This window comes from Felis catus, chromosome D2, assembly GCF_018350175.1.
Source record: "Felis catus isolate Fca126 chromosome D2, F.catus_Fca126_mat1.0, whole genome shotgun sequence".
Lineage (NCBI taxonomy): Eukaryota > Metazoa > Chordata > Mammalia > Carnivora > Felidae > Felis > Felis catus.
In genome coordinates this window covers 19020742-19042122 of record NC_058378.1, presented here as the reverse complement: position 1 = coordinate 19042122, position 21381 = coordinate 19020742, and the positions used below count along the sequence as shown (strand labels likewise).

The window sequence follows — 21381 nt, the reverse complement described above, 5'->3', positions numbered from 1 at the left end:
GCTCTGTGCTGACAGCTTAGAGCCTGAAGCCTGCTTCAGATTCTGTTTCCCTCTCTCTCTGACCCTCCCCCACTTGTTCTCTCTCTGTCTCTCTCTCTCAAAAATAAAGATTAAAAAAATTTTTTTTTAGTAAATCTAAGTAAAAATACAGCAAATGGAATTTAGGCTTAATACGCACTGATGACATGTGCATATAGTCCCTTCCTCCCAAAAGCCCACTAAAGTGAAGGAAAAAACGCATAACCCATAGGACAAAAAGCAAGGGAGACAATGACACCAGGCAGCAGGTGTCCATACAATTCTGGAAGCTGGAACATAGATGAGGACGTAGAAGTGACCTTGAGAACTGAGTAGGACGAATCCTAACCCCCTGCGGGAGAAAGTCCCACAGGACACACACTGAACCCCAAAAGGAAATAGAAAATGAGGCAGAAGGCCAGCGTAATGGAATGCCTTTTCCAAAGGTCCAGCATTAATCAGTGTCCCAGCCCACATGCTCTTTTTTTTTTTTTTTAATGTATGTTTATTTTTGAGACTGAGACAGAGACAGAGAGACAGAGCGTGAACAGGGGAGGGGCAGAGAGAGAGGGAGACACAGAATCGGAAGCAGGCTCCAGGCTCCCAGCTGTCAGCACATCCGATGCAGGACTCGAACCCACAGACCGTAAGATCACGACCTGAGCTGAAGCCGGGCGCTGAACCCACTAAGCCGCCCAGGCCCCCCAACCCACATGCTCTTCTGACAACATAATATGAATGTGCCTGTTGAGATGGGGGGGGGGGGGTGGATGCTTCTTCCCCTTGAACCTGGGCAGACCTTCATAAGCGAGGAATGGGGAGAAAGAAGTGGTCCATGGCTTCTGGTGATAAGTCACAAAGGGCAGCCCAGCACGTGCCCTGCTCTCTCTCAGGAACAGTTGCCCTTGGAGGCCAGCCGGCACATTATGAGGAAGGCCAGGTGCATGAAGATGTCACAAGCGAGGGCCCTAGCAGCCAGCCCCCAGCCCTGGCACCTTCCAGCAGAGGCTGCAGACGGCACAGAGTGGAAACAAGGCATCCCCTGTGCCCAGGGCAAGTGCCAACCCACAGAAACCATGGGCAGTAATAAATGAGCAGTGAAATTTTAAGCCACTAGTTTTCAGGGTCACTCGGTTATGTCGCTGTCGACACTTCTTGCAAAGTCTTTCCTCCGGTCGGTATGCCACATGATTGCCCCTCTCCTAGCTCAGAAGGCATGTGGGTTACTCCCCAGAGATGGAGAAGCAGAGTGGGTAGGGGCTTGAGATACGAGGCACAGGAAAAGTAAAGGGCGACACCTTCTTGAAAAACAGGTTTATGTGGTAAAGAACAAGGCCCCTCCTCCCTTTCCCCAACTCTTGTTCCCTGAATGCTGACAGCCAGGCTTGTACCCGCCCCAGGCAGGAGACTGGAGGTTTGCCATGTGGGGAGGTGAACACAAGAAAAATGGGTACTTATTATGTTTAAGTTCCCCAGAGAAACAGCTCGTCCTCATCCAATTAGTCAACAAGCACCCCCACAGCCAGAGCTCCTGGAAAGCTCTACAAGTCTCACTCTTACGTGCGAGCAGACAGGCTAAGAGCAAACATCTGAGTACATCCTCTAAAAAGAGAAAGTCCAAAGTATACAAAAAGAGTATGAAATATAACAGACCTCTCAATTATGGCTTTTTTTTTTTTTTGAGTTAAAAGAAATCCAAGAACAGGATGTTATTTTTTTTTTTTAATGTTTATTTTTGAGAGAGAGAGAGAGAGAGAGAGAGAGAGAGAGAGAGAGAGAGGGGTGAGCGAGTGGGGAAGGGGCAGAGAGAAAGAGGAAGACACAGAATCCAAAGCAGGCTCCAGGCTCTGAGCTGTCAGCACAGAGCCCGACGCAGGACTCGAACCCATGAACCGTGAGATCGTGACCTGAGCCAAAGTCAGATGGTCAACCCACTGAGTCACCCAGGTGCCCGCATTGTTTTTTTAATTTTTAAAAATAAAACTTGGGACAAAAATAAAAAAAAGGTAATCTTTCCAAAATTTAAAACTAGGATGGCAGAACTAAAATTTTCAATATAAAGATTGGAAGATACAGTTAAAAAGTTCTTCCAGAAAACAGAACCCCAAATTCCAATATCAAAAAAGTTTTAAATAAAAATGTTAGAGGTTTGATCCAGGAGTTACACCATCCAACTAAAAGTAAATATAGAAAGAAAAAGCAAATAGAGCACAGGAAATTATTTAAACAGTACTAGAAAATATTACCGAACTAAACGAGAAGTTTCCAGACTAAAAAGGCCCACCAAGTTGTCAGCCCAATAAATGACAAAAGACAGGGGTGCCTGGGTGGCTCAGTCGGTTAAACATCTGACTTCAGCTCAGGTCATGATCTCACACTTCATGAGTTCGAGCCCCGTGTCGGGCTCTGTGCTGACAGCTCGGAGCCTGGAGCCTGTGTCTCCCTCGCTCTCTGCCCCTCCCCCACTTGTGCTCTGTCTCTCTGTCTCTCTCTCTAAAATAAACATTAAAAAACTTTTTTTAAAAAAAGACATACACATAAAGGGCACCTGGCTGGCTCAGTTAGTAGAGCATGCGACTTTGATCTTAGTATTCAAGCCCCTTGGGTGTAGACCTTACTTAAAAAAAAAAACAAAGACATAGACTGTTAGAACACCTAGGATAAAGAGAATCTATTAAAAACTGCTCTCTCCGCCCCCCAAAAAAGAGGTCACATACACAAGGTGTTGGAATGGCATGGTACTTCTAAAACGCAAGACCAAAAACTAGGATGCAATATAATAATACCTTTAAACACTGAAATTTCTCATCTATAGTTCTCTACCTTGCAAAATATCAATCCAGCCTTTGGATATAATACAGGCATTTTCGGTCATGCAAGGTCACAAAATTTCTATTCCCATGCAACATTTCTCAGGACGTACAGAGGACATGTTACCCCAGAAGGAAGGGATAAGCCACACGAAGGGACACTCGAGATGTACAAGAGAGATCAGAGAAAGGATGTGAGCAAAAGAAATACTGAAACAGTGAAGAGAAGTCCCAGACTGACAGCACAACGTCTAAATTGGAATAGGAGGATGGGGGTTCAAAAAAAAAAAAAAAAGTCTCCAAGGGAAAAAAGAAAAATAAATGAATAGAACACCTAATGTGTCTAGCATATGCCAAGTTTTAGAATACTACCGGACTATTTCAGGGTGAAGTAGTCGTGGGAATACACACACACACACACACACACACACACACACACACACACATACACGCATACAAAAAGGTAAAACAATGATTAACTTCAGGAAAAACATAAATAAAAAGAAAATGTAGTCAGAATATACTACACGGCCCGCCTGTGCATACTTCTACATAGCCACAATAATTCAAACACAGAATCGTGCTTTAAACAAAATAGTCACCTAGTTAATACTGTGGGACAAACCGGGGGCTGGTAAATGGCAGGGAGTGGGCGGGGCAGAGCCAAGATCTTAAGCTACATCATCTCCCATGATGGGAAGTCAATATATAATGTTTAAAATAAAATTTAAACAGCCAACGGAGGGGTGTCTGGGTGGCTCAGTCAGTTAAGCATCTGACTTTGGCTCAGGGCATGACCTCCCGGTTCAGGAGTTCAAGCCCCGCGTGGGGCTCTGTGCTGATAGCTCAGAACCTGGAGCCTGCTTCGGATTCTGTGTCTCCCTCTCTCTCCGCCCCTCCCCGGCTCGTGCTCTGTCTCTCAAAAATAAACAAATGTTAAAAAAAATAAGAAAATAAAATAAAAAGCCTCTAGATGAGAAGAGGGTGGGCATCGCTGAAAGGAAAGCTAAAAAGAGTTGGAAGGAGCATCCGCAGGAGCGAGGGGCACGGGTGGGAAATAGGTCAGATTTTTTTTTTTCGTTTTAAGCATATTTTTAAAAAATTATGCATATGTGTAAATTTGCTAAAAAATAAAATTTAAGTGAAAAGGAGACACATGAAGGAATTAGAGACAGTTCGGAGGACTCTCCAAAGCAGGCTTCAAGGCGTACCACAGCGAACACTCCTGTAACACCCACCAGGTGCACAGAACGTCCTGACAGCTTTTTCGTACCCGTCTCTTAAATAAGAGTGAGAAGCCAAGGATCATCAGACATTTCAAAAAGGTCTCTAACATGAAATACAGGGTTAAAAGCAAAAAGAAACGCAAGTGGGGAGAGGGTGGGGAGCCAGAAACTAGGCCGTAGAAATACAATAAGAAGAAAATACATAAAAAAAACTTCTAGTAATATCCTCAGTAAGATAATAAAAGATACTATATGCACGAATTGAGAAGAGAATACTGTTTTTTATGAAGGAATAAAAAGAGGGACACCTGGGTGGCTCAGCTGGTTAAGTGTAGGACTCTTGGTTTCTGCTCAGGGGTCGTGATCTCATGTTTCCGTGAGTTCAAGCCTCACATCTCTCTGCCCCTCCCCCACTCATGCTCTCAAAATAAATAAATGAACTTTATAACAAAGGAATAAAAAGAGGAAGGGAGGGGGAAAGAAGGTAGGGAGGGAAGGGAGCAAGTCCAGAAAACAAAATTAATTTAAAAATAAATAGAATCCCACAGATGAAAAAAAAAAAATAGAAGAGTTGTGGGGGGCGGAAGGGGGGCACCACACTGAGCATGCAGCCTGCTTAAGATTCTCTCTCTCTCTCCCACTGCCCCCTCCCCTGCTCACGCTCGCTGTCTCTCACTCTCTCTAAAAGAAAGAAAGAAAGAAAGAAAGAAAGAAAGAAAGAAAGAAAGAAAGAAAGAAAGAAAGAAAGAAAGAAAGAAAGAGTTGTAAGATAAGGTTGAGAATATCGCCCAGAAAAAAAACAGAAGAAAAAGACAGATGAACATTCGAAAGGTAGAGGAGAAATTCATGAAGTCTAACATCCAACTAAGGAGTTCGAGAAGACAGGAACAGGAACAGAAATAGAGGTGAAAAAACAAAACCTCCCAAAATGACAAAGCAGGAGTTTCACTGCAAGGGCTCACAAGCACACTGGAGGAAGACAGACCTAGATCAAGGAGAAATTTCAGAACGCAAAGGACAAAGGGAAGACCCTAAAAGCTTCCTGAGGGTGGGGACACGTTATCAAGAATCGGGTGACCACAGGACCCTAGCGCAATACCGCAAGCTACAACACAACACAGCAAATGCCTCCAGACTCTTTAGAGACAATACTTCCAACCTAGAATTCCAGGCTCAGCCACGAACTCACCAAATCGCGAGGGCGGAAATACAAGCTATCGTTTGACATGCCAGCTCTCAGAAAATTAACCTCGCACATACCCTTTCTCGGGAAGCTACTGGAAGATGAGTTCCAACGGGAGGGGTAAACCAAGAAGGAAGATGATGTGAGAGCCACACAAGGGCTCCTACGTAAGAGAAGCCAAGGAGTCCCTGGGGTGGTAGCCAAGGGCCCGCCCAAGATGGAACCAGGCAGGCAAGAGAGAGCAGCAACCAGGCCAGATGGAAGTAGGTCAGAGACGCTGGGAGGGATGTCTTAAGATGTCGAGAGCGAGAGCGAACCTGATGTGTTGGTTGTATTGTGAAAGAAAGAAAAACGAGTCACGGCAAACAATACAGGGCGGCTTGGCACAACATTTTCCAGGCACAATAATGTAGATACAGTTGTAGGTGCAACAAACTCCATGACGACTATTGAGCAGGTGTGGGGAGGGCCCGTGTGTATGGGTTAGGAGGGAGTTAAAAAGAAGGAAAGCCGATAGATAATGCTAAAGACTGAAAGAAAAAAAATTAAGGGGTGTCAACAAAAGCCTTGTCACTCGGAGAAAAATCAACACCGAAGGAAAAGCCAGAGGCGCTGGAAGTGGTCCTCTAAGGAACAGGGGGCTGGTCTGTGTGTCTGCTGGATCCTTGTAATAAGCCATACAGAACTAGATGCTTCTAAGTGTACATACGGCTTCAGTGAAAACAAGAACCAAAGGTTTGTTTCATAGAAACTCAAGAGTACTCATCATTCTAGTATATAAAACCATCCACGTAAAAACAAGGATTTTTCAGTCTTGCCAGACATAGGAATCAACAGGCAGGAGCAAAGCAAATGAACCGAGAGGCCTGGACACAACAAACATCCTTTCTTTTTTTTTTTTTCAACGTTTATTTATTTTTGGGACAGAGAGAGACAGAGCATGAACGGGGGAGGGGCAGAGAGAGACGGAGACACAGAATGGGAAACAGGCTCCAGGCTCTGAGCCATCAGCCCAGAGCCCGACGCGGGGCTCGAACTCCCGGACCGCGAGATCGTGACCTGGCTGAAGTCGGACGCTTAACCGACTGCGCCACCCAGGCGCCCCTGAACATCCTTTCTTCTGCCTGATGCCTAAGCCAGAAATATCAGCAGATAAGAAATAACTGACCTCAGCCACTAGTAGGATTCCGTGTCTCTAAGGAAACCAAAATAATCAGGAACTCAGGCAAACACAGGCACCTCAAGTACACCTCACAATTTAGCTGGTAGGCCAGTGTCCGCGGGGACTAAACCAGAAGGCATGTGCCCCGGCCCCCTCTGCCTTCTGTTATTCAAATTTCCACCAGGGATCATTGAAGCTAGGAAGCTCCTAGAAGCTAGCTAGGAAGCTACTACACAGCCACAAATCTTGGGGGATTTACAGGTTATGTGAGGATGGAAAGGCAGCTCTAGGAAGCACTGAGAATGGCTGAAGTTGACAGAACAGCAACAAAGCAGGCTGGCTCTGTGACTAAAAGATTCAGTTTTCTCTCTTCCAGCCTCTCGAAGAGGGGCTGCGAGGAGAGACTGAAAAGCTGATTAATCCCCCCGCTTTACGGTGCCGTAAACAAACAAAACTGAAGTCACTGATCATCTATCCCCAGCTTCCATTTCTTCATCTATGAAACGGAGGTAAAAATTACACCCCTACCACTTAGAATTGTTTTGAACGCTGAGCGAGCAAATACGTATTTCTAAGATCAGCGACTGGAGGGATAATAAGCTGTCAATACATTTTGGTTACTTTTCTCGCCCAAGCCTCTTTAAAATCGAGTGACCCGGGACGGGGGTGGAGAACTGGGACTGGGGGAGGGGTGGGGGGAGTGTCTGGCCAACGCTAGAAAGTGGCAGGAGGGAACCCCTGGTTACTCCAGGCTGTATCCTAAGGCATTTAGCCCGGCCCCAAGCACCAGCGACCGTCCATCCGGCCTCCCGCGCTGAGACCCCAACTCTGCCACCGTCTGGCCAGGAAAGAAGGTGGAGGAGGACCAGGGCAGAAACAGTAGACGCACAGCACCCGAGGGCCATCTTCCAGCTACGGCTCCACCTCCACCCCGCGGCAGCCTTTTGATGAGGGGTGCGCGCACGGGGGACGAGTGGGTGGGCAAGAAGCGGAGAGCACCTCGCACTTACAACGAATATTCTCCCACCAACCAGGAGTTACGCAACCGCCTGCGTCAACAAATTCAAAATACTCTTCAGGGACAATGCAGCGAGGTCAGGGACTTAACACAGAAAAACAGCGGCCCCATTCATAAGACTGAAAGCTGGGCTCAGCGACCTTAACCTCTTGGGCTCGGTCCCCTCTGAGAATCTGACGGAAGCTGGGCTCCTCTACGGGGGGGGGGGGGGGGGGGGGGGGGGAAGAGGTGCTTAGATATAAATAGATGGGATTTCGGAGCTCACTAAGGCAACCACGGCCCTCGGAGGAAGACCCGGAGTTCAGCGCCACTTCAACCCAGTTCACAGCGGGCCCAACCCAGAGCCACCCGATGACGGAAATAAGGGCGGGAGGGCGGAGGCGGGGCTGACACCACCCTTATTTCGGCCAGGGAGGCGCATTCTCCGTCTACCAGAAAACAAAACAAAAAATAAATAGGAAGGGCTTGCCCTGAGCGCTGCGAGACACGGAGCTGGGCAGCTCGGACGCCAGGGGCAGCCCCCTCCCGGCCCCCTCGCGTCCCCCCTCCCGGCCCGGTACCTGGCAGAGCCCCGTCCGCCGCCTCCTCCGCGCTCGCCGCGTCCCGGGCCTCCCCGGCCTCCGCCGCCTCCGCGCCCTGCTCCTCCGCCGGCCCCCGCGCCCGCCGTTCCGGCCCCTCCCGCGCCGCGGGTTCCGCGGGCGGCGGCGGCGGCGAGGCGGGGGCGAACTGGGGCGCGGGGCCCCCGGCGCCCGACGACGCCGACGACGCCGAGTCGTCCGAGGCGCCGGCCGGGCCCCAGTCGTCCCAGAGCCAGGGCGCGTGCGCCTGCTCCAGCAGCCGGCGGCCCAGGCGGTAGTGCAGCAGCTCCCGGTAGCACGGCCCGTACTCTTCCCAGCGCGGCTCCCGGTAGCGCTTCATGTACTCGCTCTTCACCCCGCTCCCGGGGACATGGTGCCTCCCGCGGGCTTGAGCGCGCGCGGCTCCGCTCCGCCGCCGCCGCCGCCTACGGAGCCGGGGACACGACACAGAGACCCGCCCCGCCCCTCCCGCCGACCCGGCCCGCCGCGACGTTTAAACCCGGAGCCCCGCCCGGACGGGGCGGGCGGGGGCGGGGCGCGGGCGGAGGGGCGGGGCGCGGGCAGAGGGGGCCGGGCCCGGGAGGGGGCGGAGGTGAGGGGGCGGAGGGAGCGGGCGGCCGGCCCCGGGAAGGGGCGGGGCCCGGGAGGACCGGGCCAGGTAGCGCCTTGTCCCGTGACCCTGTCCTGATGGCCCCGGCGGGGTACCGCGCGGGAGGCTCCAGGAGGAGGGCGCAGCGGCCAGGACTGCGGGGGCTGGGGGGTCACCCCGGAGGACGGCGGCCAGAGGCCGGGGGCTGGTGTGACAGGGCCGCGGGAGGCCGGGGACCGGCGGGGGCAGGAGTGAGGCAAAGCAAGGGCGGGGGGTCCTCGGGGCGCCCTCCGAGCTTACCTCCTCGGTCCCGCGCCGGCCTGGCCCTGCGTCCCCGGCCCGTCCTCCGCGCTCGTGGCGCAGCAGCTCCGAGCGGCCCGCTCTCCCCCGCGCTTTCCTGCCGAGCAAGATGTCGCCGACGGCGCGGCGGCCCGCGTCCCTGCGGCAGCCGGCAGGCGAAGGCGCCGCCTCAGTCCCCGGGAGCAGACGCCTCCCCCGCGCGCTCCCGGTCTCGGCCCCCGCCCGCTGCGTGGGGGCGGCCGCTTCGGTGCCGAGCGCGAGGCGCGGGGGTGCAGCGCGTCTGCCAGCCCGGGGCCCCAGGCCCACGTCCCCGGCCCACCGGCCCAGGCGCCCGCGCCCCCGCGTCCCCAGTAGGCGCCGTCCCAGGCGCCCGCCGCCGCGGGAGGCGTCAGGGGCTGGGGTTGCTGCCCCGTCCAGTGAACGGTGCAGCACCCCCGGGGTCGCACCCTCTGCGCTCCCCTCCTGACACCCCTGCGCTGCTCTCCTCTCCCAGAAACGAGTCCCCGCAGTCGCTCTTGCTTCCTTCCTGTGTTCACACAGCACCTGTAACTGTGGGTTTAACCCCTTTCCACGTGTTAATACGAATTCCTTTCTTCTCGGCACCCCAAACATTTTTTTCAACTTCATTAAACCCGCCAATCCACCGTCTCAGAGACGTCAGCACAAAAAAGCCTGGACAGATTCAGTTGCCTCGTGCGGCAGCATACAATGTTGCTGCAGTCGGTACAGTTTCAAGTGTGGCCCCACGCAGATCCTTACCCTCCGTTAAAAGGAGCGTTGATACATTCGTAACAAAAAAGATTCGAAAGCAGCTTTGGAAAATCAAAATACTTAAAACAGTTGAAAAACAGGCCTAGGCCATCCATGAGTGAGTTTACACCGGTCTGGCTTCCGTAGTGGGTTTTCCTCCATTCACCTATTTTTTTTTTATCTACTATTTAAAAAAAAATTTTTTTTTTTAATGTTTACTTTTGAAAGATGGAGAGACAGTGCGAGCAGGGGAGGGGCAGAGAGAGAAAGGGAGGCGCAGAATCTGAAGCAGGCTCCAGGCTCCGAGCTGGCAGAGAGCCCTACATGGGGCTTGAACTCGTGAGCCATGAGATCATGACCTGAGCAGAAGTCCGATGCATAACTGACTGAGCCACCCAGGCGCCCCTTCATCTGCTATTTTTGCTTCTGTCTTCATTCATATTCTGCCCCAGCCCCTCATGGAAGCCGACTGATCCAGAGGTCGACACTGCCCAAATGGGACAAGTCAGACTGTCCTGAGAAGTTGAAATGAGCAGTCCAGGAGTCATTACCCCTGGATTGTTAAGGGCAGTTTTCTGGATGGACCACTGCATGAGCCCTGGCTGTTGACCTCCCCACAGCGGCCCTGACTTCTCTCTTCCCCAACTTTGCCTTTTGATCCTTGAGACACCCCCCAGGAACCTTCTAATGCATTTCACTTTTGTGGAAGTGGCCAGGGGTGGTTTGGGATGGTTGCGACCCAAAGAATGGTAACAAATATATTAATAACCCGGGGGAAATGACAATGTGCAGTTGTGTGAAAAATGCAGAACGCAAGCTGTCTCAGCCTTGGCTGCATGATTAAACACCCCAAAACTTAGTGGTTTAACATTACAAAAAGATTGCTTGTTTCTCACAACTCTGTGGGCTAGCCAGGCAGTTCTGGTTTCGCCTTGCTGGTCTAGACTCACCGTACAGTGGCCTTTAGCCGGAGGGAGAGTTGAGCTCATGAGGGCCTCACATGCCTGCTGGTGGGGCTGGCTGTGCACTGGCCTCGTTTAGTCCCCTCCCTGTGGCCTCATCCTCAGGAGGCTAGACTGGCTTTTCCACTCGCCCCTGTCTTCTGAGAGGGTAATGGCAAGCTGGAAGGCCTGGGAAGGTCATATACATCTCTTCTCCTGCATCTAATACTCAAATAAACCACAAGCCCAGCCCAGATTCAGAGAGAAATAAACTTCACCCCTGCAGGGAAAGGGCAGCAGCTAACTTCCCTGGGTGCTTTGTGGTCCTACTTTACAAGGTAATGTACTGGGTTTTTTTTGTTTTTTGGTTTTCGTATAGCTGAAAAATAGAACTAGGAATGATTTGTTTTATTTTTTTTTTAAGTGTATTATCTGAGAGTGAGAGCACGCCCAAGTGAGGGAGAGGCAGAGAGAGAGGGAGAGAGTCTTGTGCCTTTTCAGCATGCAGCCCAACGCACGGGGTCTGATCACATGGTTCGTGAAATCGAGAGCTGGACGCTTAACTGAGCCACGCAGGGGCCCCGATTTGTTTTGCTTCTACCTGTTGTGCACACTTAAGTGTGCTACTTTGATTCTAATTTTTTTAAGTGTTATTATTCATCAGGGCTCGTCCACTTGGAGGTGATAAAAACCAATTCAGCCAGCTTAAATAGAAAGGACATTTACTGACTCTGGCCGAGCTAAACCCAGAGTCCCAGTCAATTTCATTGGGATTCTATTTCTTTCTGTCTTTGAGCTCTGCTTTCCTCCTGGAGCTGGCCTTTCCCCCCCCCCCCCAATGTAAATGGACTTCTTCCACATAGCTGAGGAAGAACCCCTTGTAGCCTTATGTTGTCTTAGCTGAGGACCACCAGCATAAGAGAACAAAGATTCTCTGGTCACATGCTTAGCCGTTGGCAGGTGTAGGAAGTGACATGATCGGCCAAGCCTGGGAAACGTGCCCATCTCTGTCGATGGCGATAGGGTGGCAGGCTGAGATTGACAGCCCAGGGAATAAGGATGGGGTGACTCCTCAGAAGGAGGAGTGATAGGCACACAAAACTGTGTGTGCCCACGTGGAGGTTTGTCTTTGTGTCTAAGAAGAACAAGATGAGAATGTTCTAATTTGACAGCACGTGTAAGAGGGATAAAAACATGGGATATAGTTGATCTTAAGTATGTTGATCTTAAGCTGTTAAGAATTTGAATACAATCGGGGCGCCTGGGTGGCTCAGTCGGTGGAGCATCTGACCTCGGCTCAGGTCACGATCTCACAGTTTGTGAGTTCGAGCCCCGCGTCGGGCTCTGTGCTGACGGCTTGGAGCCTGGAGCCTGCTTCAGATTCTGTCTCCCTCTCTCTCTCTCTCTCCTCCACCACTCACACTCTGTCTCTCTCTCTCTCTCTCTCTCAAAAATAAACATTAAAAAAATTAAAAAAAAAAAAAGAATAGTCTGTTCATACAGCACGGAAAGCTGCCGATGTGGATGAGAGTGTCCGTCATATTTGCAGGTGGGGTTAGGGCCCGTAAACAGTGGTTACAAGATACAACTGTGGCAAACGTTGTGGACCTGGAGCTGCTTTTTGTTTTTTTAATATTTATCGTTGAGAGAGAGACACAGTGCGCAAGCAGGGGAGGGGCAGAGAGAGAGGGAGCCACAGAATCCGAAGCAGGCTCCAGGCTCTGAGGTGGCAGAGAGCCCGATGCGGGGCTTGGACTCGTGAGCCATGAGATCGTGACCTGAGCCGAAGTTGGACGCATAACCGCCTGAGCCACCCAGCTGCCCCTGGGAACTGGTTTTCTTAAGCAAGAGGGAAATTTTAGGAATGGCCTTAGAAGCTCACAGAAGACACAGAGAAGGTGGAAAACAGGCAGGCCTCAAGGAGACCTCTGAGGCCAGGCTGCAGGGGCCTGGATGGACAAGAGGGGCCTGACGTTGGCAGAGGGAGGCTTCAGTGAGAGGCAGCCCTGGGAGAGCCTCTCCACCAGGGTGACTGGGGAGCCAATAGAAAGCAACGCTGAATCCTGGGAGACTATAGGAAAATAATAGCTATTTGCTACATAGGCGTACAGATTCGTTATTAAGACCTGCTAGTCCGACTTCAACTCAGGTCACGATCTCGTGGTCCGTGAGTTCGAGCCCCGCGTCGGGCTCTGGGCTGATGGCTCAGAGCCTGGAGCCTGCTTCCGATTCTGTGTCTCCCTCTCTCTCTGCCCCTCCCCCGTTCATGCTCTGTCTCTCTCTGTCCCCAAAATAAATAAACGTTGAAAAAAAAAAAAAAAAAAAAAAAAAGGCCTGCTAGTGACTCAGTCTGGTCACAAAAATGCATGGCTGATTCTCTGGGCTCCCTGCTTCCCAGAGCCCTCCCCAAGCATCTGGCACTATCTCCCCCTCAGGGTGCCACCCCATCCTGGGTCAATAACCTCGTCCTTCTTTAGCGCAGGGAGGCCGTCTTCCAAGAGCTCTCTCCACTTCACTTGTCCTTTCTTCTGAGAAGATGTTCTTTTCAGGTCATGGGCTCTGCTCCCAGTTCTCCCGAGCCCTCCCCTCCGCCCCCTCTCCAAACACGAACATACTCAGAAGTCGCCCGTCCACCCTGCCCTTTTTATAACTCCACCTCCCAATGGAGAAGCTACAAACGCTAGATATTCTCCCAGACCCTCTCTTGCGGCTGGAATGCAGTTATGAGACCCTAAACTCTGTTCATCAGATACTCCTGTCCCGAGGCTGGCCATCAGGGTTTCCTGTTGCATCGGAAGCAGGGACCAGGAGGCTCTCTGGCCGCGGTGTCAGTTTCAAGGCTGAGTTCCTGGGGCTGCAGTGGCCACAGCGCTCGGAGAAACCCCAGGGACCAGAGCCAGCCGAGTCAGGGATGGGAGCCGCACACCCAGGGCTCCAGGGCAGTGGCGGTCTCCGTGGCTATTCTTCCTCTGAGAGCTCCACACCTGTGTTTTCCAGCCCGTCCAGAGCTTCTGGAAGCCACCCAGGCAAAGTTTTTAAATATGTGTCTGTTCTTCTAAAATGAGCAGAGGGGGTTTGTCTGCGAGCAATTAGGCGCTTTGTTCAACACACCGGACGGTCCTGACTCCTCCTCTCGGATGGGTTTCCCAGTTTCCTTGGCAGCTTCCTATTTCTCCGTCTCCCTTTTTAAGTCACAGATTCCCCCCATTCTTTCCCCTCCGCTCTCCTCATGCCAACCCCCCCCCCCCCGCACGAGGGATCGCAAAACAGCGGTGACCCCTCTGCATCACGGCATCAGTGCCCCGGTGCCCCGCCCCCACTCTGGGGGCCACACCGCCTTCCAGGTCACCGTCCGTCCTCCCCTCGCGCCCGGCTGGCTACCACTTCGAGCTCAGGGTTCGTTGTATCTACCACCGTCCTCGCCCTGCCCATCCCTTCTTCTGGAGTCCCAGTTCCTGCTAACGGCATGTCCGTTCTCCCAGTCCCAGTCAAAATGTCATCTTTGTCACCGGGTGCCCCACGCACAATCACTCGCTGGTGTGATCACGTCTATCAGGCCGTATTTCCTGTGCCCGTCCTCTCACCCGCCACCTTATCAGCCCAGTTGGGGGCACGCGCACAAGCACCAACTCCCCTTGGCGGCCCTGCAGAGAGCAAGGACCTGATCAGATAAGGGGTCTACACGGTCAGGGGCAGGCCTAGCTGAGCTGCCTCACCCACAAGGCCTCCCCCGATCCTCAGCTGAGGGGGAAGCTGGGCCCATGGTGTGGGAAAGAGCTGTCAGAGCTGTGGGCTCATCCAGACTCTAAATAAGAGAGTCTAGAAAAATAACATTAAAAAAAAAAAAATCCCCCAGGACACCTCAGGACTGTTTAACTGCCTTCCTTCCCTCCTTGTCTACAATGAACATAGCCAGGAATTGTCATACACAAAAGTACACACGGAGAATTCCTTTCACAGGAACAAGATCTAGGCCAAGCATTTGTTTGCCTGGATTGTTCCCGGTCGGCATAACCTTCTGTCTCAAGGCACTACCAGCCACGGGAAGAATGAAAAGACGAAACACAGTGTGTAGCTTGAATTCCTACCGAGAAGCCTGCAGCCCCGTTAACAGGCAGAGGGTGGCCGTGCAGAGAGCGCCAGCCATTTGCACGATCTCCCTGCAGAAGAGAAGTTAGACGCCTTCCTGGCCAGCGGCTTCGGGAGTCCCACGAAGGGGATGGGAAACCACCCAAAGTCCTTCACTTACCAAGAACAGGCCTAGAGCTTCTGCGCCAGGACCCACTGACCACAGACCCTGAGCTTGACCACTAGTTGAGCTCCTCTGAGTGGCTCCTCAGCCCTGGGGCGGGCTGTCAGGTGAGAGACCCCTGTCTCCAGGGCTGAGGTGGAGGTGGAGGTGGACCTCCCAGAGGCCCCATCTCTAATACCAACTGGAAGGGTGGGAAGTAAGAAGCATAAGTGGACAGGGGGTGGGGGGCATTGGTTTCAACATACAAATTTGAGAGGGACACCGACATTCATACTGTAGCCACCCCTATGTCCTCTGCCCTTCCTCCACCTCTGCTGCCTTTCACCGACTGTTCTAGTTCGTTCGCTGAACAGCCCTACAAGCTCTTCCTCCCTCCTCTCCCTCCCTCTCCCCGCCTCCTTCTCTCTCTCTTTGCTTGACTTCTAGCACAGAGCCTCTGGCCCCCTCCGGAGCAATCCCCTGTCCCTGATCTTCCTACGCTTGGTCCCATCTAGCAAAGAAACAAAAATACCCCCAATTACCTTGACTACTAGATAATAAGCCGTCAAATCCAGAAACACAGTGTGATTACCATGGCAATTTGTCAGAACGCAGTCTCATCTGGCTGCATTGGTAACGCCTGCTTTGAAAGAGTGCTCCACGATGTTGAACCCTGAGCCCCAGGTTGCCTATTTGTGTGTGTTTCTGAAGAAATCTTGGCCCTACCTGCATATACTCTGTCAGCCCACCCCCGTGTAGACCAGGATGCCTTTTTCTTTTTCCCCCTGTGGCTTCATAATGTTCATGGAAGGATGGATATTCTACTGTCCACTTAGGTAAGCAGCATAGAAAATCTATATTCCAGGGGCGCCTGGGTGGCGCAGTCGGTTAAGCGTCCAACTTCAGCCAGGTCACGATCTTGCGGTCCGTGAGTTCGAGCCCCGCATCAGGCTCTGGGCTGATGGCTCGGAGCCTGGAGCCTGTTTCCGATTCTGTGTCTCCCTCTCTCTCTGCCCCTCCCCGCTCATGCTCTGTCTCTCTCTCCCAAAAATAAATAAACGTTGAAAAAAAAATTAAAAAAAAAAAAGAAAATCTATATTCCAGGTCCCCCCCCTTCACCCCAGAGAATAGAGCCCCCAACTCTATTAGGCTTGGGAACAAGAACGTATTTTTCATGGAGGATTACCTAATGGGTGTGCACTCACTCCATCGCTCTAAGTGATTATTTCCCCCCTCTAAATCTTTTCCTTGTTTTCTCGCCAACCCATGGGACAAGTGTGCTTCAAGAGCATTTCTCTGGTGTCTCACAGAGGCGTTACGTGTGGTGTTAGAGCACTGGCTTCACGGGTGGATTCTCCAAGAAACAGCCAGATGCGACTTTCTTTTAAATCCGTGCAAGGGAGTTGAAATGCCCTGTCTGCCCCTTTACCCATGATCCCCTTGTGAAATCTCACAGGAGAAATCTGTCTGGGTCCGCTGTTGACGCATTGACTTATTTTTACCATTTGGGCACTGAAACTTCTGTGGTTTTGCTTGGCTTCGAGTGTGGCAAGTTCAGAGACAGGGGCAAACGTGTGGCCCACTCTCGTGCACCAACCTCCCGTCACTTTGTTCTGTTTTAATTTCCTTTTGGTCGCCTCGTTTACTGATCTTATCCTAGCGCATGGTGTATTTTGGATGCTCACTTAAACCCATGATGAATCCTTTCTTCATGTATGAGTCCTTTTTGGTTTGAAAATCATTAATTCTTCCGAACTGATGTAACATGTAAACTTTTTTTTTTTTAATTCAGTGGGACTCGCAGGGGTATGTAACGTAAACCTCACAGATCTTACGTAGGAAGGCAAGATATATTATATATCTCAATGGGAAACCGATACCTAAATACACTTGAGCCCTTTTTGAATTGAGGGTGGGCATCACAATCCCCAAGGAGATGGATAAAAATAAGAATGAATAGCTTGTGTTTCCACTCTTTACATAGCAGCCGTTATTATGTCAAGGTGTTTGAGTGAGGGAAGGGCGAAGAGGGCCAATACAGACTTGCCCTGCACACAGCCACCTCCTCCACCCAGGTGGCACTCCGCCAACCGTAGATGTCACAGCGTGATGTGATGTCACTAGAGTCCTTTTCCAATGCAACATTTAGAATAGTCTGCTTTGGGTTATTGCTGTTGGACAAAAGAAGCGATTTGGAAAATCTTTTCACAGTGGGAATCTTTGTATGGAAGAAAACGGGTTGGCAACACGAGGGACCCCACCATCCGAGGCCTTGACATCCACTGCCGAACTGCAGTCGAATTCGGTTTCCTGCACGTCACGGAGAGCCTGCTGTGTGTCCAGCATTGTGCTCAGGGGAGGAAACCTAAAAGACTCAGGTCTGGAAATGTGGAAGACTCAGGACTCAACTTCCAGGCCCACTAGCATTCAGTGGTTTCCAGTTGGAGGGGGTGGGGGTCGCATACTCTTCTGGGAATATAAATAAAGCTATAGGCTCTTTCCCAGAAAAACATAGATGTACACACAAGACATTTGCCTGCCTGTCATCCTGTCCCGTGCCAGCTAATGGATCCCAGGAAAAGTAGCCCCATCTCGTATTCGTGAGGCAAACTATACGCTGAGGTATCTAACAAATGCCTACTAATATCAGGCTTTCTGCTCACATTATCGCAATTAATTCTCAAAACAACTCTGTCAACTAGACTTATTACATCCACTTTAGAGATGGTAAAACTGAGGACTAGCCCTAATAAAAAAAACTTGACCAAGATTACGTGGGTAGTAAGTAGCTGATGAAACTGGAACCCAAGCACGCCCCCGACTCCAGAGTTAACGCGCATGTTACTAGAAGGGATGATTAAGACAAAAGGAATTTGGCTGAGGAGCAGTTGGCCAGGTACCCTGAGGCAGAGAATAAAGAGGGTGGGGGACAATGTGGTATGGAGAGTAAGTGTGCCGGGCACTGGGGCCAGAGTTTGAATCTTGGCTTTGCCCTATGTGACCTTGGTCAAGTACCTTAACCTCCTCGTGCTTCAGTGTCCGTAGGCACAAAATAGATGCGGTAGCAAGGTCTTGTGAGGATTGGATACAATTTCAGTGTGTGAAGTAATGGAATTTGCATGTGCATTTAATAAGCAACCAGGAGACGGGAGCTCTTTTTATCAGAAAGCAGCAGCCCAGGATGACCGTGTGCCGAGTAACTTAGGATAGTGACGGCTGGAAAAAAAAAAAAAAAATCAGGCTGGCAAGAGTTGAATGAGCTTCAGAAATGAAGTTTCAATGGAGAGACGAGATAAAAGCCAAATCGTAGAATTGTCAAGTCACTTCTATGCATCTGAAACTAATATAACATTGTATGTCACCTATACTTAAATAATATATACATATATATATATATATATATATATATATATGTTTGGTTTTTTTTTAAATAAATAGTGTGTGGGGTGCCTGGGTGGCTCAGTCAGTGAAGCGTCGAACTCTTGATTTCAGCTCAGGTCACGATCTCACGGTTTGTGAGTTCGAGCCCCCCGTCAGGCTCCAAGCTGACGGCGTGGAGCCTGCTTGGGATTCTCTGTCTCAAAATAAATAAGTAACCTTAAAAAATAAATAAATAGTATGTGAGTCGTGAGGCAATGAGCGTAGCCCACGTAAGCTGCTCATTTTCAAAGCCTGACAGAGAACAGCCTTCCAGCATCGTGCAGATCTCTCCCCTGAGCGTTTAAATGAACCTCGGAAACACGTTCTTTCTGAATTTGTGAGAGAGTCACATTGACCGCTTTGGGGGGAATTCTACCGTCTGAGTCGGCTCAGGGGGGTTAGGGCTTCAACATAAGGATTTGGAGGGAACACGGTTCAGTCCGCAGCACAGACTTCGCCGGTTCTGGAGATCCACTGTGATGGCAAAGTCCACTCAACTTTCAGAGCCGATTAAACTTTATCGCCCAAAAACGTGACTCAGGAGAGTCAGAGAGTTGCCCATTTCCTGAGCCTGCAGAGGAGAAAGCGCGTATGTGAAAGGGACTTGAGTGAACTACAAGTCAACTGCTGATTGGGTGGCTGCTGACATAGTGGCACATCGCGTCATGCCTTCTTTTCAGAACCCTGGGAGTTGGCAACCATGACGAAAATGGCCGGTCAGAAGCCAGCTTAAAGCTTCAGCCCTATGTGGTCAAGGGGCAATAACCTCCATTGCCTCATCTAGCCTGGGCTGCTGGGGCACGTAAACATGTCTGCCGATAGATGAGACAGGGCTCAGAATGGCAGGGTAAACTTCGTGGACAATTAGCACAGGATTTTCCAAGCACCATGGTGGATGTTCAAAATGCGTTTGCTTTTTGACGATGCAGTGGACTCTGTTGAGTCTCAGACAGGAAACGAGATATTCTAGGGCCACCTGGATGGCTCAGGGGGTTAAGAGTCTGACTCTTAGTTTCAGCTCAGCTCATGATCTCACAGTTTGTGAGTTCGAACCCCACGCCAGGTGCCAAGCTGACAGTGAGGAGCCTGCTTGAGATTCTCAATCTCTCTCTCTCTCTTTCTCTCTGCCCCAATCCGCCTCAAGATAAATAAATAAACTTAAAAAAAAAAAGCCAAGATAGTTTGTAAACATTGGCCTTCACAAACTTCTCTAAAAGAAAACTTTTCCACAGGCATAGTAAGGACTTAACCTGGCCCAGAAGGAGGCCTGGCCTTTGCTCTCAGCCCCTGGTGGGTAATCTCCAAGCTCTTGGAATGTCCTGACCGCTGAGTGTCTTTGTTTGCTTGGGCGTCTTGGACCCTACCAGAATGTCTAACAATGTGATTTAAGTCCACTTTTAAGTCCTGCAATACCAGCTCAACTTCCAAAAGATCTGGAAACTGAGACCAGCTACGTACACAGCTGACGAAGGAGCCCCCATAGAGACTGAGGCGTGGGTGAACTTCCTTGGTTGGCAATATTCCACAAATGACGTCACCCATCATTGCGGGGAGCAGTTAGCACTGCCCGTGACACCATGGGGAGGGAACAACCAGAAGCCCTGCTTCTGGAACCCTCCCGGACTGCCCCACGCAACGCTTCCTTTTGTCGTTATATTGCAACCATTGGCTTTCAGTGAGTTCTGTGAGTTCTTCTAAGGAATTATCAAACCTGGGGCGTCCCAAACTTGGAGCTGGTGTCCAGAGCGAGGGTGATCTTGTGAACTGGGCACGCTACCTTCTCAATATTAGAGATTAATAAGCACAAGTACACAGTGGAGCAAAGGACTCTTGGTGGAAAAGTGTAGATAGTAGAGAAAAAGTGTTTGAACCTTCTGATCATTGCTACAAAGTTAAATTCGAATCCCTGTTGGCAGGAGTGGGTGGGAGTAGATGGAACACATCTCCTTTCATGGATCTCCTGACGTTGCTTAAATATTGGTTACTCCACATTCCTCTAGTCTTTAAAACCGAGAATACGTTTAGAAGGTCACTTAGTGAAGGTGGCTCAGTCAGTTAAGTGTCGGACTTCGGCTCAGGTCATGATCTCCTGGTTCACAGGTTCAAGCCCCATGTCAGGCTCTGTGCTGACAGCTCGGAGCCCGGAGCCTGCTTCGGATTCTGTGTCCCTCTCTCTCCGCCCCTCCCCCCTCTCAAAAATAAACATTAAAAAAAATTTTTATAAGGTCATTTAGTGAAGGTAAATAAGTTTTGCAAGATCACACACTTATTGTCAGAGCTGGGACCAGAATTTTCTCTTTCATTTTACTCATTAAATGAGTATATATATATATATATATATATATATATATATATTCTGGGAGAGCCTACCTGACATAAACCCCAAAGATGAACCAGGAGAATACTGTTGTTCATGATTCCCAATAAAGACGTTTCAGATACATAATTTAGAGATACAGGGTGTTAAAATAGCGATGAGGGGCGCCTGGGTGGCTCGGTCGGTTGGGCGACCGACTTCAGCTCAAGTCACGATCTCGCAGTTCGTGAGTTCGAGCCCCGCGTCGGGCTCTGTGCTGACCGCTCAGAGCCTGCAGCCTGATCCAGATCCTGTCTCCCTCTCTGCCCCTCCCCCACTCACACTCCGTGTTTCTCTCGCGCTCGCTCTCAATAATAGATAAACATTTTTTTTTAATTTTAAAATAGCAATGAAAGTCCGGCACAAGGGGACTGCAGGGACATCAGGAGCCAGCACTGCACTTCCGTCCTTGCCATGAGGTCGAAATACGTGACTTTGTAATAAGCACCTCTCCCTGCAGTCAGTGATGGCTGGTTGGCAAGTCTTCTTGAGTTCTTTCCTTTCCCGTACAGATCCTTTGACTTCTTAAAATGGAAAGGTGCATACATAATCTAGTGGTTCTAGTGTAGGACCGTGGTGGCTCGATTCATTAAGCATTTATTGGCGGCCTGGGAAGCAGTTTTCATCCCCGGATAAAGAAGAACTTTCTTACAAATTGAATTGGGCCCGAAATGTGACCGGCTGCTTAGGTGTGGACCACAGAAAACCCTTGCTGGGGATTCGGTTGTTCGGCGGAAGACTGAATTAGATCAGTGAGGTCACTTACCAGTTAGTATGTAGGGCCCTGCAGTTGGACAGA

The 21381-nt window shown here is 50.5% G+C and overlaps 1 protein-coding gene across 1 annotated transcript in view; it reads right to left on the bottom strand.

Moving 5' to 3' along the window:
* The window catches only part of LOC102901250 (centriole, cilia and spindle associated protein), a 30393-nt gene extending 10625 nt beyond the window's left edge, over window positions 1–19768 (bottom strand). The window contains exons 1-4 of the mRNA XM_023240446.2: window positions 19685–19768; window positions 10585–10595; window positions 8885–9433; window positions 7978–8420 (exon numbers count right to left, since the gene is read on the bottom strand). Coding sequence (XP_023096214.2) covers window positions 7978–8420; window positions 8885–9433; window positions 10585–10595; window positions 19685–19768 — 1087 coding nt within the window. The remainder of the gene's footprint in view (window positions 1–7977; window positions 8421–8884; window positions 9434–10584; window positions 10596–19684) is intronic.
* Window positions 19769–21381: the final 1613 nt, after the last annotated feature.